The 18,107-nt window shown below is 39.2% G+C and overlaps 2 protein-coding genes across 3 annotated transcripts in view; one reads left to right on the top strand and one right to left on the bottom strand.

The window, feature by feature from the left end:
• Nucleotides 1-18,107, bottom strand: part of insrb (insulin receptor b) — a 247,771-nt gene that overhangs the window by 36,997 nt on the left and 192,667 nt on the right. The gene's annotated exons all lie outside the window — the stretch shown is intronic.
• LOC139071555 (uncharacterized) lies at nt 4,808-16,801 on the top strand. Of its 2 annotated transcripts, XM_070554165.1 has the most exons (11): nt 4,808-5,172; nt 5,314-5,417; nt 5,888-6,160; nt 6,270-6,363; nt 6,487-6,554; nt 6,647-6,865; nt 6,968-7,033; nt 7,111-7,233; nt 7,360-7,410; nt 7,489-7,551; nt 7,632-16,801. In XM_070554165.1, exons 1-11 carry the CDS (start codon nt 5,034-5,036, stop codon nt 16,665-16,667), a joined length of 10,236 nt encoding a protein of 3,411 aa, XP_070410266.1. In that variant the 5' UTR covers nt 4,808-5,033; the 3' UTR covers nt 16,668-16,801. The 2 variants fall into 2 exon arrangements, with proteins under 2 accessions (XP_070410266.1, XP_070410265.1); XM_070554164.1 differs by having other exon boundaries at nt 6,647-7,033.

Here is an 18,107-nt window from a genome sequence, read left to right as displayed (position 1 = left end):
GACTATTTGAATTAGTCTAAGCACTCTATATAGAATACAGCAGGTGTATGTGCACTTTCATAAGTGCAAGTAAGTACTAATAAAACTTGACATTTAATAACTTTTGATATTTTTAAACAATAGTTTGAAATTTGGCATGATTTAAAACTTCATTCTTGGTGTTTGATTAGATATTTTCATTTTTATATTATGATTCCTTGTTCAGGGGTTATCAGTAAAGTAGTAATAATTATAGTAATAATTATGTTAATGTATTTTGTCATAGATGTCACACACAAGTTATTGATTATTGCCCTTTAAATTAGATTATACTGTGATTAACTCATTTAAAGAGCAAGTTGCTCCCAAATCAACTTTTTTTTTCTGATAAACTATATAAATGTGTGTCTAATTGTGCTACAGAAATGCGTAGGCAATAGTTTTGCACTTTAGTGCATTTTAGATAAGATTTTAATTTTCTGCCTAAAACTGTCAGTGTTGTGCGGTTGTCAGATAAAAACTCTGCACTGCATTTGAATTTAAATCTGTCATAGCTATTGGCTAAGAGGTACACAGTGATGTTAGATGGTACATTTTGATGTCACAATGTTGTGAGTGTGTGTATTTGTTTGTGGCTCCACCCTCTCGGTCTGCTAGACAACAGCATTTGTTGCATTTTTCAAACAGGAAGTGGGAGTTGAATAAGAATGTGGCCATGGGTGACTTGCTCTTTAAAATGTAGGATTGTTTTTACAATTATATAAGTTTAGCAAATTGATGGTTGCATAAGATTCTAAAAGGCGTGTGTGTGTGTGTGTGTGTGTGTGTGTGTGTGAGAGAATGGTGTGAACCAGTTGTTTCTGCCAGTTGAATCTCTTGGATTTCCCTGCATGTGTAGCTCGGGGGTGACGATGGCTGAAGATATCGCGTTAGCATTCACACTTGTTCAATTTTCAATTTTAATTCTGGTGCCTGTTAGCAGCTGAAACACATCCTCACGTGCTTGTGGATATCATATATTCTATATGAAAACATGACTGTAATAATAAGTAAAGGTTATCAGCTGTAGCTTCAGTGTGGTAAGGAAACGTGACAAAAGAAAACAAAACACATTTCTCTTTATGGCCTATATTGTTGTCATCAACATAACGTGATTTACAGAATACATGTGACCAACTAACATTTCATGTTCTACCACCGGATGTTTGGATCAGAATATGAACCAATCAGATCTTAGATCATGTGAGAGCCAGGTGTTTCCCGTCATCCTCTAGATCAGTGGTTCCCAAACTTATTTAGCCGCGCACCCCCTTCTATGTCCGGACCACGTCGACGCACCCCCCCACACACACACACACATCAGGGCGTAGCTATATATATATCAGACGTCAAGCTAAACAGACAGGGTAAAAAAATATGATCGACCTTTTTCCCCCTCACTTTCATTTTTTAAATAGTAATTAATAAACATTCTATACCATTACAATTTCCTTCGATTTAATTTTAAATAAATATTTAGGGTGCTCAGGTAGCATATAAACAATGCAATTTAACGGTTTTCTTAAAGTAGGAACGTTTAACCTGTGCGGCCAGAGCGCTCTCCTTCCTTCTGCTCTGCGTAAACCTGAGCTGATCACTTGTGTGTAATCAAATGTCTATAGGGGACAAGATATAGCCATGAGGTTCACGTTTGCCTCAGAGCGACTTGCTGTTTTATGGTGTGGCTGAATCTGCGATCCGCTGCCACTCGGACAAGAATAACAAATGCTGCACCTTCCGAGTCACTGGCTGGAGCGGACCCAACTTTAATACGTCATCCCAAAATAGAAGCTAATATCTTAATTTGACCTGGAATGAAGAATGTTGTTATAAAACCTCTTAAAAGTTTTTATCACAGAGGAGTCAGAGCTCATTTCTGCCTTCAGTCTGACGGCGCGCCGCAGTTTGCGCAGCGTGCACTTATTGAATCTGTGTGTGTGTGTGTGTGCGCGCGCGGCACAGCTCCATGAAGCTTGGTTTATGCTTGACGCATTCACTTTCCGCTTGGTGATGCGGCTCGCGGATAGAACACGCTTCACAACTTGCAGCGTTTAAGTCACTGTGTCTCGTTATTGGTTCTATTTAAACCAACGTTGTAAAATTACTTCTGCCCAGCCCAGATGTGCTCCCTTGTGCACCCGTGAGCTGTGGTTCCGCTGGCACGCGTCTGACCTCTGACAGATGCATTCTGAACTTCAGATCTTCAGCGCGCTGTCAATAGCCTGAATGGGAATCATTTCTTGTTATTTAGTTACATCCACAATGTTCTGTGTGTGAGGTTTACAATGTCAGAACACCTGCATGAGACAGGTGTTAATTACAATCTGCCAGAATGACTCACCACCTTCAGATTTCTCCAACACCGTTAAAAATGATCAAATACGGAACATATCGGCGTGCGCAGGCCAGAGTGTTGAAGCTCGGCGCATTGTTATTATGAAGTTAGGGCACATGTGGAGGACACACACACACACACACACACAAATATACTTGTTTTCAATTACATTTATTGTGCCCACTTACTTTTTCTTTGGCCCACCCACAAATGAGTTTCTGGCAGCGCTAATGGTGACACCTGACAGACTTCTCTGAGCTCCGCAGCCATTACACTTTTCATCTCGCGCACCCCCTAGCGGCAGCTCGCGCACTTTGGGAATCCCTGCTCTAGGTTTTGCAGCCGAGGGAGAGCAACTGCAGCGCCTTGCTCCAAAATCTGCGGCCGCCTTGATCTCACAAGGTTATCGTTGCCTACGTATGCATGACGTCAGAGCAAGTCGGCGTCAATTCGGACACAAATCTAACCGGCATGCACTGCTCGCCGATCACCGCTGGTCTAATCTGCGCAGAACTGGCTCATCTCCAACACAGGCAACGGCTTGAGTACAGCAAAGCGGAGTTGGTGATGTACTGCGTTGTATGGCGGAAGTATGCGACGACTAGGGATGAGTACCGAATTCGGTACTTTTTAAGGTACCGACCGAATTCCATAGAACCGACCGAACACCGATTCACGTCAATTCAAACGGTGCCTCGTTTCGGTACTGCCAAGACAGTTGCGCATGCGCAAGAGCGTTATGTCGCCGGTCCCTGCGAGCCCGTTGTAAACAGAGCAAGCATGGTAGAAAGAACGCACGCTAAAGCTTGGGTCCACTTCACTAAATGTGGTGGATAACTGGGTGATGAAACTAGCGACAGACAACGATCTAAGTGAGACATCCTCATCTTAATCTGCTCCAGTAGGTAAATAAAATGTTTAAGATAACGTTACCTTGATTTGTTAGCTTCCGTTTCGCTAATGGTGCGTTCGCTTTCTCCTCGGAACTCCGAATTTCCGACTAGAAGAACATGAACGCGCTCTAAAGTTTGGCTTTACTTTACTAAATGCGACGGGTGATTGGGTGAAGGTAAAACCAGTGACAATTATCTAAGTTTGAGGCATCATCGTTTTAATCTGCTCCAGCAGCGAAATAAACTGTTAAAGATAACGTTAGCTTGATATGTTAGCTTCCATTGCCACCATTGTTATCAGCTAATGGTGCGTTCGCTTTCTCCTCGGAAATTCTAACTTCCCAGTAGGAAAAATCAAATGAAAAAGGACGGCAAAAGGAATGAAGATACACAGTAAATTTAGTTCACAGTAAAGATGTTTGCTTCAGTTTAATTATCAGCTTATAAAACTACAAGGACGATGTTAAAATACAAACTTGTATGTTATTTATCGTGATATTTATCAAATATGGTTATATATTGAGAAAAATATCTATTTAATTATAAAAGAGAATTAAAATAATAAACACTCAAAAGTATCGAAAATTGGTACCGTTAAGTACCGGTATCGACTCGTAGGTACCGGGAATTAGTACCGGATCGATTCAAATGTCAAAGGTACCCATCCCTAGCGACGACAAAATCATGTTTTGTTGAGGGAACAAACAAATTAAAACTTGAATACGTTATTATGTTTGTGAATGTGTACAAAATAAAGGTTTATTACATTTAAAATGGTTCAGTTGTTATTTTGACTCATTTTGGCAGCTGACCAGCGGGGCCGATAGATTCTTGGCAGGGCCGGTAAATATTCAGAGTTACCGGCCCAGCTGGCTGGTTGGTTTTGAAGTTAATGTCCACCCCTGTACATTATGATGTCACAATGTTGTGAGTGTGTGTATTTGTCATCGACATTAACATATGTACAATGAGTTTCCATAGGCTCCAATAACAAGTTTTTGTACTAAAATGGGAGGTGGCCACCACCGCCATTTTGACCGTGTCACCGGTTCCGTCAAGGCCAGACAATTCCATAAAAGGGAAGAGAGGAGGAGCTGAGGGTGGGGCTGCAAGGCTGGGATCAACTCAAAATCTCGGAGCAGTTTCCAAGCCAGGCCGAGTCTCAGACTGAGGCTTTTCCACGGAGCTAGCTCTGTGGTCACGTGTGTCGGATGCTCATTAATTATACAGAATTTTAGTCTTTAAATACACTTAAACAGAAGAGTGAGAAAAAAATTCACCCCCTCAGAGTTGTCATGAGTGTAAACTAGATCATTTAAACCAAAAACATGTTTTGGTACCAGGCTGTAAACATGTTTATTTCTGCTGTGAAATTGGTATTTTTTAACATGGGAGTCAATGAGGATTTGCTCGCTTCTGACTCCAGCCCCTAGTGGATGAGGGTGGAACTGCAATTTTTGGTACTTCCGGGTTGGGACCGATTTTAGAGCCGCATTGTGGGGGCTTGATATTTGTTTGTGGCTCCACCCTGTCGGTGTGCTAGGCAACAGCATTTGTTGCATTTTTCAAACAGGAAGTGGGAGTTGAGTAAGAACCTGGTCATGGGTGACTTGCTTTTTAAAATTTAGGATTGTTTTTACAATTATACAAGTTTAGCAAATTGATGGTTGCATAAGATTCTAAAAGGTGTGAGTGAGTGAGTGAGTCTAATTCTGTCTTTACTGAGTACAGACACATGATAACATAGAAATCCATAGTGTTTGTGTTGCTTTTCTAATAGTGCTGTCATGTATTTTATGTTTCAAACAGCATTCGCTATGCCTGGCAAAGAGTCCAAACGCAAGGCGGATGCTGCTAAGCGCAGCAATCGTCCAGCTCCGCCTATTCGTATCGGGATTCCAACGCACAGCAATGATGATGTTAATTGTATGTATTGCAGTATTATTTCGCAGAACAAATTATTGTAGTGTTTTGCAATTCATTTAATCTATACTGTATTTATGTAAGATGAAAAATTATTAGCCAAAAAGATTGTTAATTTTTGTGTGTGTGTTTTTGTTTTGTAAGTTTCTGGAACTGGCTTTCGTCATCGAGTTCGTCGTTGGCCGACCAGTGTGATTTCTAACAAAGCTCACAAGCTGGTCCTTCCAGATGAGATTCCTGACAAGAAAGTGAGTGTAATGTCCACAAATATTTAAAATGTAAATATAGATTTTCTTCCAATAATATCTAGCAGTACTCTGGGATTCTAAGGATACGGTCAGATGGTGTTGAAGCCGTTATCAGTTACAGTGCTGCAAACAGACTGAATCGGCTTCTTTTTGACATGTGCCTAAAGTCTACCAACTTTTGAATCTTAATAGAAAACCTAGTTGTGTTCATCTTCCTTTTTAGTCGGTGCTTCTCAATCTGTGATTTAGAACTTAAGCTGCTCAGTTATTTTTACATATCTTTATTTGTATTTATGTTGGTGTATTCTGTGATTAGTTTTACCATTTCATGTTTTATTGTTTGTAAACTTTGACTGTTTAATGTGATCTCTTTCTTCCTGAAAAGCATATTGCATTGCCGTTTGTATGAAATGTCATAGAAATACAGATTGTTTTATATTGAAATGTATGTATTAATTTTTCTAATTTAGTTCATCCTACTTGTTGGGGACTCCCACTTGAGGTCCGTGGCAGACGGCATAGTCCCTATGCCGGTTGGCGGCCTCGCTTTTGGTGTGATGTCCACTCCAGGAGCTTGTGCAGATCTTCTGCGCCTTGAGGTTTCACAGGCTGTGTTACCTCGGGAGCCTGATGCTGTTTGCGTCATGGCTCCTTCTAACAACCTTACGGCCAGCAGAACAGTTGAAGAGGCAGGGGATGCATTTGAGCGGTACCTTTTGGCTGTTCTCAGTCGCTGGCCTAAGGTGAGAGGCTGATTTGTGTAATTTTGAAGGTATGAGAAATGACAGTAAACGTACATCTTTAAAAATAATTGTATTCTTTCTTCTTCTTTTTTTTTTATTTTTTTTTTAGGTTTTCTGTACCTCCATGATTCCCCGTTTAGTTGGTTCCTGGGAGCGTCAAGACCTGTTTCAGCAGGAGTACCACCGCAGATCGGCTAAGCTAGGTAAGTTGCAACATAATTAGATGAAACGGTAGTATTAACGACAAGCGTTATTGCTATTTACTCTTAGGTATCAAACAATCACAATGTATAACTTTACATGAATTTTTTCCTTCTGCTTCGAAGGTGTAAGTTATGTGCCGATCCACGATCACCTACCCAGGTACCGTCTTAAACTGTGGTGCCGTGATGGTGTAAGTATATTGCTTGGAAGAAAACAAGGTAAAGGTTCTTAAGTTTGAGATGATAAATTTGTATTTTCTTTTGTTCGTGTTTGTGGTTGCAGATCCACCTCAGTGATAATCACGGGATGCCTATACTCACGCAACTGATGTGGAATGCCTCCTATCAGTTCTTGGAGACACACGCACCAAAGCCACTGGTGCAGCACCAGGTGTCTCGTCCGCAGAAAGCGAGTATTGTGCCCCGTGTGGTTGTGAAGGGTGTGGAACGCATTCCACCTCCACGCCCTTCCGAATGGACGTTTGTGAGACCTAGCGGGAAGGTGAGAGACTTTATAAAGTATAAATATTGTAAAATGTTTATAATTTTAGGCAACTGGGCCAGTAATGCTTCTAAATGTGTTTTCTTTTATTTACCATTGCAGAGAAACCATTCAGGGGAATTTGAAAAGACTTCTAATTCCCCCAAGAAACGAGTGGTTGTTTCTAAGGTTTGTGAATGTTTTTGATTGATCTTTTTCAAAGAATTTTGATTAGATGATAATATGTGGTGAATTTTCTTCAATAGACTGATGACACTTCAGTGGCCTTGAAGGAGTGTTTCATCCCCCTGAATCCCGTTAGGTTCTCACCTTCAATTCTGGCTGCCATGGACACGATTGCTCCAGCGGATGGTCCCACAGAATTACAGGTAACTTTAAAGCTAAAGTTTATTATTATCTTTTAATGTAATGTTGTTCCTGATGCTTGTAATATGGGCTGTCTGTATGGTATATTTGAAAGTATTGTACTTAACCGTATTATTTTCTGTTTGTAGACTACATCTGTGCGACATTTTAAGAAAGCAGCTAGGCGTGTCCAGCAGGAGGTTGATTCATTAAATTATCTGGCATACAAATACATTGTGGTGTTATTTTTCTTCACCGTTGTTGTTCTTGAATTATAGGTTGCATCCACACCTTGCATAAATCCTCTTGCAGACGTGGAGTCTGTTCGGTCTAGGAAGGAGGTAAGAAGCGTGTGTTTCAAATATAAAAACTAAACTAATCTTTATTGACGATGTATTGACCTTTAATTTCTTCTGTATAGGTGTTGGACTGTGACCAGCTGCCTTCACCCCACCATCAGGAGGCATCTGGTTGTCCGGGGTCTGTCTCTGGGTCTGTTGCTGCCCATGCTGTGATGCTTCCTTCTGGCCATCACGCGCATGCATCACCCAGAGGTCAGTCTGCTAACACCCCTTCTTGCGTGCGTTCACAGGTTTTGCTGTCGTCTCTAGTTCCAGAGACAACTGTTCAAAATCCTGTTGTAAATAATTTTGATGAAGATAAAACAATTTTACACAACGATGATACAATTTTAGACTCTGTCCTAGGATCATTTCATCAGGGCGATGGGCGTTTTAAATATGGGGGAGTTCAGTGTGCAGCTATTACTGTTGTTGCTTTAACAAAGCACAAACAGAAGAGTGTTTTCTCTTGGGATTTTGCCGTGTTGGATAACGTTGTTGAGTTAGGAGATGAGCTGTACACAGATTTGCGCGACAACAAGAAGATTAGAGGTGGACATGAGTTTCTCTCTGTTCCAGACTTGCCAAAGGAAATTGACATGGAAGAACAGAGTTTTAAGCTTGTTTACGGGGATTTCGTTTTAGGAGATGTAGATGTAGCTGAAGGCGAGTTAATAGATGCTGGTGTGTACACTCCTCTCCTGGATGGATTGAAGAAGATGTGCACACAGCATGAAACTTGCATTATGACATTAAGTGGCAATACTTGTGCTATCATTTGTGATAATGGACGTTATGCTGTAGTAGATTCCCATGCACGCTCCGCAGACGGCATGGTAGACCCGACAGGACAGAGTGTAGTTCTGTACTTTGCGAACCTTGATAATGTTTTTCAACATTTTCAGAGGTTTGCTAGTGAACTGGTGGGATCTCAGAGGTTATTTGAGATCACTGGAGTGGATATTGTTCAGATGGACACATTTAAAAATGTATCTGAACAAACAGATGACATTGACATAAACCCTGTTATTTTTGTTAGTGATGCTAGTACTAAAGATTTTCATTTCAGTCCCGTTTCTACAGACGTGTCACAGGCGTTGAGTAAATGTCTGAATGTGAAGTCTGCGATGGTTGAATCATCTCCTGTTCCTTCATGTAGCACAAGTGTGGTTAACGTTGATGATGACAACAGTATTGTAAACAATGATACAATTTTAAGCTCACTTACAGGATCATTTAATCAGAGCGATGGGCGTTTTAAATATGGCGGCGTTCAGTGTGCAGCAATAAGTCTTGTTGCTTTAACTAAGCACAACATACAAAGTGTTTTTTCATGGGATTTTGCCATGTTAGACAATGTTGTTGTTTTGGGCGATGAGCTGTACACATATTTACGCGACAGTGATCTAATAAGTGCTGGGAATGTGTTTCTTTCTGTCCCAGAATTGCCAAAGGAAATCGTTATGGGCAAACAGACTTTTAAGTTGAATTATGGGGATTTTGTTTGTGGAAATGTAGATATCGTTGAAGGTGAACTTATAAATGCTGGAGTGTACACTAGTCTTTGGGATGGTTTGAATAAGATGTGTACACAATATGAAACATGTTTTTTTACACTTGGAGACAATACTTGCGCTTTACTTAGTGAAGATGGACATTATGCTATTGTTGATTCACATGCTCGTTCTGCAGATGGAATGGTTGACCCAAACGGTAAAAGTGTAATTCTATACTTTAGTAGTCTTGACAATGTTTTTAGATATATTCAGAGGTTTGCCAGTAAATTAAATGGAACTCAGAAGTTGTTTGAGATCAGTGGAGTTAACATTGTTCAGATGGACACATTGAAAAATGTTTCTGAACAAACAAGGTTGCCTCCAACAACAGGAAAGGAGGTTAGACGTGAAGAGTCATTTCCACTCTCGGAACCAAAAAAGTTACAGACAGATGACACCGACATAAACCCTGTTGTTTTTGTTAGTGATGTTAGCACTAAAGATTTTCATTTCAATCCCATTTCTAGGGACGTGTCTCAGGTGTTGAGTAAACGTCTGAATGTGAAGTCGGCAATGGTTGATGAATCATCTCGTGTGATTGGTGAATTGGGTGTACCATGCATGAATAAATCAATAGTGGCAGATGGAAACTGTTTTTTTAGAGCACTTAGTCAAGCTGTTTCTAGCACCCAGGAATATCATAGAAAAATCCGTCTTGCTTTGGTCAATCAGTTAAAAAAGAATCCTCAAATGTATCAAACCATTTTAAGAAGTGAGTATTCCTCGGTTTCGCAGTACCTCACCTCATCCAGGATGCAGTACGTTGGCAGTTGGGCAACTGAAGTGGAAATTCAAGCTGCTGCTGATTATTTTGGCATTAACATATTTACTTACTGTAATGATAAATGGCTTAAATATACATCCAACAGCATCTTTTCACAGCAGGCTGTTTATTTGGAGAATAGTAATGGTAACCATTATGAGACAGTGGTTTGTGTAAAACAACCTAACACAGGAACTTGTTATGGTTATTGTGGCCCTGTAAATAGTATTTCTGGTAGATACAATACTCGACATGCCCCTACAGAACATTTAAAATGTTCAGTAGAAACTGTCACACTTGAGCCGAGTTCCATAGATACAGATGGTGTTAGTGTTGTTCATTCAAATACTTTATTTACTCCTCTGTCTGCAGATTTTTGTAAAACTCTGTGTAATCGGTTGAAAATAGATTTTGAGAAACACAATTCTCAAGAATCCACATCAGGTGGGCCTTTAGGAAATGTGTGTAAGACAGAACATATTATTGAAGATGGTAACAGCTTTTTTAGAGCTGTAGCTCATGTAATTAGTGGGTCACAGAAGGGCCATCGTAAGATCAGACTCGCTGTTGTTTCTTATATGTCCAAAAATGCTGAAGAGTGTGAGAAGTTTCTGGGAAAAGAACATGCTTCTGTGTCAGAATACATAAAAAAGTCACAGATGAATTATGTCGGTCACTGTGCTACAGAAGTAGAATTTAGAACTACAGCCAGTGTTTTAGGATTACCCATATTTATCAACAATGGCACAGAGTGGGTCAAATATAGTTCTCAAACTGGTAATTTTGTCACTGAGGGACTATATTTGTCAAACTGTAATAATCATTTTGAGCCCGTTCTTTGCATAAGACTGGGTAATAAAGAAACATGTTTTGGGTTTTGTAAAGTTGATTCTTTGTCAGACAACGTAAACAAATGCAGAAGGTCAACTATGATGCAGTTAAATGCTGACCCAAACATGGAAAAGATGAAAACGAGGAAGAGTTTTTCCAGATATTTAAAGCAAAATAAGGCTTATGCAGAAGCCTCTAATTATAAAATGGTAAGTGCAGTTAAAGACAAAATAAAAAGTCAGAAGAAAAATGCATACAAGCAAAATGTTGCTTACAGAATGAAAAAGATCAGCACAACCAAATTTAAATACAAATTTCTTCTTGCACATAAAGAGAAAGTTAAACATAAGGCCAAACATAGGTCCATTTTCAACTATCATCATAACTTGGCTCATCGAGAAAAGCTTAAACAGATGAGTGTGTATAAGTACCATCAGAATTTGGCTCATCGAGAGAAGCTTAAACAGATGAGTGTGTATAAGTACCATCAGAATTTGGCTCATCGAGAGAAGCTTAAACAGATGAGTGTGTATAAGTACCATCAGAATTTGGCTCATCGAGAGAAGCTTAAACAGATGAGTGTGTATAAGTACCATCAGAATTTGGCTCATCGTGACAAAAAGAAAAAAATGAGTAAAAAGAAATACCTTAATATTGAGCATAAAACATGTTTAATAGAAAGTATCCAGCATAAAAGAAAGCTGATTAAAGTAAATTCACAAAACTTTAATTTTGTTGTAGATCAATTTTTAGAGAAGGTGAAAGATGGACCTGATTTTGTGTGTTGTGTCTGCTCACGGTTGTTGTTTAGACATCAGGTCTTAAATTGTAATCAAGAATACTATAGAAAAACCAAAGAAATGTCACTTATAGCAGATAAATGTATAAGTGACAATCATCTACACAAATGCAATGATGCCTGTAGATTACCTTGCAAATTGAATGTATGTAGAAATAAATTGATAATCTGTTACACGTGTCATTATAAAATTAGTAAATGTCAGATACCCCCAGAAAGTTCAATCAACAAGCTGACTGTTGATCCCATCCCACCTCAACTGGCATGTTTAAATACATTAGAGCAACATTTAATAGCGATGAATATACCCTTTATGAAAATGTTGGCTCTGCCCAAAGGTGGTCAGAATGGGATTCATGGTCCTGTCACTTGTGTACCTGCAAATATAGTGGAAACGTGCAGTTTGTTACCACGTACCAACATGGAGGGGTCTTTATTACCTGTAAAGTTAAAACGTAAATTGACATATAAAGGACACTATGATTATCAGTATGTTGACACACAGCATGTTCAGGAAGCTCTTCAGTATTTAAAACGTCATAATTTGCATTATAAAGATGTAGAGTTCAATGAGTCTTGGATTAACACATTTACTCAGGAAGATGAGTCGTCTGTCCTGCAAGAAGATAGTGGTTCTGGTAAAGATGAAGATACTTGCATAGATGGAGAAGATGAGTTATTGCATGACAGACAACAGCACTGTATGTTTCAGGACACCTGTCTCATGCCAGTAGATATAGGACAAGAAGCATTGGATCAGTATGTGGATAACATATTAAATGTAGCTCCAGGTGAAGGTAACAATCCAGTGAAATTGCTTTCAGATTTTACAAATGAAGCAAAAAGTTTTCCCGTCTTGTTTCCTTCAGGATCGAATACTTACTATGAAAGCAGACAATTTCGTTTGACTCTGAATCGGTATTTCAACAACAGGCTTCTTCATGTCGATGGTCGATTTGCTAACAATGTAGAATATATATTTTTTGCACAGTACATGTCTGAACTAGAGCAAGTTGTGTCCAAAGTTTCTATAGCTTTGCGTAAAGGTAAAAGCGGTGAATCTCAGAAGTTGGGTAATTTGATACAGGATCAGGATTCTTTAAATAAGCTGTTAGAGTTTGATGATGGCTACCGGTTTCTTAAACCAATTCGCGGCACACCTGCTTTTTGGCAATCTGCTCAGCGAGACCTCCTGGCTTGTGTAAAAATGTTGGGCAAACCTACTTGGTTCGCATCATTTTCGTCGGCAGATTTGAGGTGGACTAACCTTCTTTATAGTATTTTGAAACAGGAAGGCAGAACAGAGACAGTGGAACAGCTGGAGTGGGCTGATAAATGTGACCTCCTACGTAGGAATCCAGTAACTGCTGCCCGAATGTTTGATTTTAGATGGCATGTCTTCTTAAGGGAAGTGCTAATGTCTCCTGCCAATCCCATTGGTAAAATAGAAGATTATTATTATCGTGTTGAGTTCCAGCAGCGTGGTTCTCCTCACTGTCATTGCCTTTTCTGGGTTTCTGGTGCTCCCATTTTAGATAAGAACACAGATGAGGAGGTCATTGCATTTGTTGATGAATATGTCACATGTGAACTTCCTTCTGAAGACGATTCACTACATGAAGTCGTCTCATCTGTCCAGCAGCACTCCAAACGGCATTCAAAGACTTGTAGAAAGAAAAAAACTGTTTGTCGTTTTAATTTTCCACGGCCTGCATCTGTTAGAACTTTTATTAGTCGTGGTGAAAAGTATCAAGATGCAGTGAAGACTTGCAAGTGTGATAAAACAGATAGCACTGTACAGTGTGCCTGTGCGTCTCAAGATAAAGCTCGTAAACAAGAAATGGACAAAGAAGTAGCAAGTGCCATTTTAACTAAAGTAAAGACTGCTATTTCTAGTGAAGACTGTCCATATAACAGTGTAGAAGGTCTGTTTCAGGGCCTGGGTATCAGTCAGGAACTATTTGAGATGGCATATAAACGATTTTGTCGAAATACACATGTTGTTTTGAAAAGGGAAGTTAATGAAATCTGGATTAATCAGTATAGCAAGTTGCTGTTAAAAGCTTGGAATGCTAATCTTGATATCCAGTATTGCGTCGATGCTTATGCATGCTGTGTATACATAATATCTTACATGTCTAAAAGTGAACGGGAAATTGGCCTTCTGCTTGCTAATTCTCAAAGAGAAGCAGCCAAAGATGGTAATCTTAGTGCTAAAGAGGCCTTGAAGACTCTTGGTAATGTTTATCTTCATAATCGAGATGTTTGTGCGCAGGAAGCAGTCTACAGGCTAACTAACATGCATCTAAAGGAGTGTTCTAGGAAAGTTGTGTTTGTTCCCACTGGTGATAATATAGTGAAAATGAGTTTGCCTATTTCTGTTTTGAGGCAAAAAGCAGCATCACAGGATCTTACTTCAGATGACATGTGGATGACCGGATTAGTTGATCGTTATAAGAAGAGGCCAAATGATGATGTGTTCAATGATATGTGCCTGGCTACGTTTGCATCAGAATATCGTGTTTTGAGTAAAAACGAAAAATGTAGAAACCCTATAAAGTTAAGTAATGATTTAGGATTTGTTACAAAAAGAACTCGGACTAAACCAGCGGTTGTTCGTTACGCGCGTTTCTCTGAAACCAAAGACTCGGAGAAATTTTTTCAAAGCATGTTGCAGTTGTTTTTACCGTACCGCCATGATAGTCAACTTAAGCTTAACTGTGAAACTTTTGAGGAATTTTACAGAACTGGTTTAATTAGATTTTTTGATAGAACAAACCACTCGGTAAAGGCTGTTGTAGATTTAAATCGGAGTAAATTTGAGTTAGAATCTGATCATTTGGATGCTGTGAATAATATAGTCGGTGATGTAATGTTAGAAGATGCATGGTGTGAGTTGTGTCCGGCAGTTGAAATGGAACGTTTAGAGTGTGTTGAAATACTGAAAGAATCAGAACCGACAGTAAGTGACGAGGCAGAAGTAATCCCAGATTTGGCTCCATGTTCAAACCAAACTGCACATTTAGAGAAGAGAAACACGATGAGTAGAGGTGAAGGTCTGGCATTGATTAGGTCTTTAAATGAAAAACAGTTTTCTGTTTTTAATCAAATCAGGCAGTGGTGTGTAGATAAAGTTAATGGTAATAACCCTGAACCACTGCATGTTTTTGTTACAGGTGGGGCAGGCGTTGGGAAAAGTCATTTAATTCGAGCAATCGAGTATGAAACACAGAGATTACTGTCACCAAGCTGTAGACATCCTGATAATGCATGTGTAGTATTGACAGCTCCTACTGGGATTGCAGCATATAATTTAGGTGCAACAACAATCCACACTACACTGTCTATAGGAAAGGATGTGCGCTTACCGTACACTCCTCTGGGTGAAGAAAAACTAAATTCTTTACGTACAAAATATTGTGATTTGCAGCTTCTTATTATTGATGAAATATCAATGGTCGATCATAACCTGTTGTCCTATGTTCATGGTAGATTACGTCAGATTAAACAAACGGGTGACTTTTCACCTTTTGGAAATGTCAGTGTAGTGGCTGTTGGAGATTTCTTCCAGCTACCTCCTGTTAAAGGGAAGCCACTCTATTCTGATGGTGTAGGTAGCAACTTATGGTCAAGCCTATTTAAAGTTGTACAGTTAACTGAAGTCGTTAGACAGAAAGATGCTGTGTTTTCTGGACTGCTAAATAGAATCAGAACTCATACAAAAGGTACACCATTGTTACCTGAGGATTTAAAGGTTTTAAAAACTTGTGAAACAGGTGAGGCAAGCTCAGCATTGCACATATTTGCAACAAATAATCAAGTAAATAATCACAACATCCATCAGTTATGTCACGTTTGTCCTGATTACATATCAATTACAGCCAAAGATTATGTTAATGATAAAAGAACAGGCAAACTGAAGTTGTTGGAAGGGAATCATGCCAGAGCTTCTAATACTAACTTGTCAGAAGTGTTACAGTTGGGTAAGGGTGCGCGTGTAATGTTGTGTAAAAATGTGGATGTCATTGACGGTTTAGTAAACGGAATTTGTGGTACGTTGACGGAAATTGTAATTTTAGAAAATGACACCTTTCCTAAGAAAGTTTATGTTCAGTTTGATGACCATCGTGTCGGCTTGCAGAGGAGGAAAACCTCCCAGTCTCTGTCAGCAAATTTAGCTGGATCTACACCTATTGAACCCGAGGAGGAAAGAGCCACTGTTAAAGGTGGATTACGTCGACAATTTCCTCTTAAATTAGCTTGGGCGGTTACGGTTCATAAAGTTCAGGGACTCACTCTTGAAAACGCCGTTGTTAGTTTTAGGAAAATATTTGCACCAGGTCAAGCATATGTAGCACTTAGCCGTGTAACAAGTCTTTCAGGACTCACAATTCAGGACTTTGATGAAAAACGAATCTATTGTAAAGATGACATTACAGTTGCAGTTAGTAAAATGACCCCTTTTTTGACTCCAAACTCACAGTTCGACAGATTTAACTCTTCTGCATTCACTGTGTTTTTAATGAATGTCCAAAGTCTGAATCGACACGTTAAAGACTTAGCTTTCTGCACACAGCATTTGCAACCTAATTGCATTGCTGTCACAGAAACATGGGTATCTACAGACAGATCAGATGCAGTAAAGATTGATGGCTATAGTTTTTACAACTGCCCACGAGGTTTAGCTTATTCTAGTACTCATGAGTCTTTGATTGCTTTTCAAGAACAACAACATGGTGGTGTTGGCTTTTATACTGCAGATGGTGTGGCATTTAAAATGTTGCAGGCTCCAGACGTCAACTTGGAGAGTTTAGTGTATAGCTTTGTTAACTTACACATAGTACTTGGACTCATTTATCGACCTCCTCTTTATCCCCTTTCTTTGCTTAAAGTAAATTTAACAAAGTTGCTTGATTGGCTGGAGGTACAAAGTGAGACATTAGTACTAATGGGAGATTTTAATGATGACATTTTAAAATCATCAACAATATTAAAACTTTTGACTGACAGAGGCTATGCCCAAATAGTCAAACAGCCAACAACCGAGAAAGGCACTTTAATAGATCATGTCTATGTAAAATCCAACAAGTATATAACAGAAGCATCTGTTATTCCAACATATTTTAGTGATCATCAGGGCATCATGTGTGCTTTGACACGGCTTTAGTTTACCTCAAAAACAGCTTTGATTTGATCAACACCTAACTGCAGAATTTGTAATGTAAAGAGGTGTGTGTGTGTGTGTGTGTGTGTGTGTGTGTGTGTGTGTGTGTGTGTGTGTGTGTGTGTGTGTGTGTGTGTGTGTGATCAATTTTAGCTTTAACATTTACTAATATTTTACCTTTCCTTACATGAGCTATCTCTACTGAGAGCAAAATCAATTTCGTTGTACACCTATGCAATGACAATAGAACTTGTATATATATATCATACATATAGTCTGTCAGAACTTTTCTATATGAAATATATTGGATGTATTGTTTTTAAGCAGTGTACATGTTTCGATGCCGTTGAGAGGTTGTGTACACTCAGGACAACTTCGCTGCCGCGTTCCATGTGTGAGAGCAGGGGTTGCAGGACAATGTGCGCACAGGAGTGTAGCAAGATTTTTAAACTGTGGGTGCTGAAATTTCTCTGATGCATATAGGTGAGAAGTGTTACATTCGCAAAATATTTAGCTGTCATGAGAGCAACAAAGGGGGTAATAACGCGCGGAACGTTTTGGTGTCGTGCATTTGTCATGGCACTAGAATTTCGGGAGTGGTGCAGCACCACGCCTATGTAGGAAAAACCACTAACTGCTGCTGTATGCTTCACCATTTCTGTGATTTCAATTTTCATGTCCCCTACTGACCTAGTCAAAATAACATTGAGCCATTTCCCACCTTCTCTCAGCTCTAGAATGCTCTTTCCCCTTGTCCTCTGCATTAATCTCTCACCCACTTTTTAATCAAAACTAAAAACATATCTGTCCAGATCAGCAATTAATACACTAATTTTATTGTTGTAATGTGTGTGAGTGTGTGTGTGTGTGTGTGTGTGTATTTCATCTTCTTTGTTGCAAAATGTGTAGGATGTATTGGAAAGCTTTTAAACGTCTTTTTTAACATCAAAATTAAATGTGTTTAAAAGCTTTCTAAAGGTTTCGTTTCCTGCATTAAGATGGTATTTATTGAAATTAAACTGAAAACCTTTAGTACAATTGGCCTCTCATTCATCACTACTAAACGATGTAACAATTCAACACCAAATTATGCATAATGTTAAAAATTAAACTGGTGAATTTCATGCTGTTTTAATGCAGGGTTTGCTTTACCTGGTAAAATGCACAAAAAAGCAAAGGCAATGGTCTGGTCTCCCAATTGTGGGACAGGGTTCAAATCCCTGTGTTGCCCTGCTAATTGTGTTGATCACTGGAAAAAACTATTATTAAAAAAGGCAAAAAACAATAAACTTTAAGTTTAAAATCTTACTTGCTGCAATTCACCCTAGAACTAAACACATTTTGATTTCAAGGACAACTGATAAGATCACACCCATGGGCATTTCTAGCGTGCTTTTGTGAGTACTGAAGCACCCCTAAATTCATCTCTAGCACCCCTAAAGT

Source organism: Nothobranchius furzeri, chromosome 8 (genome assembly GCF_043380555.1).
Source record: "Nothobranchius furzeri strain GRZ-AD chromosome 8, NfurGRZ-RIMD1, whole genome shotgun sequence".
Lineage (NCBI taxonomy): Eukaryota > Metazoa > Chordata > Actinopteri > Cyprinodontiformes > Nothobranchiidae > Nothobranchius > Nothobranchius furzeri.
This window is presented reverse-complemented; position numbering and strand designations above follow the sequence as displayed.

Bases quoted from the DNA above. Each gene is read 5' to 3' on its own strand.
- LOC139071555 (XM_070554164.1), top strand. From the start codon at position 5,034: ATGTATTTTATGTTTCAAACAGCATTCGCTATGCCTGGCAAAGAGTCC. The intron at 6,161-6,269 runs GTGAGAGGCTGA...TTTTTTTTTTAG, and splicing joins TTCTCAGTCGCTGGCCTAAG to GTTTTCTGTACCTCCATGAT. The intron at 6,555-6,646 runs GTAAGTATATTG...TTGTGGTTGCAG, and splicing joins AACTGTGGTGCCGTGATGGT to ATCCACCTCAGTGATAATCA.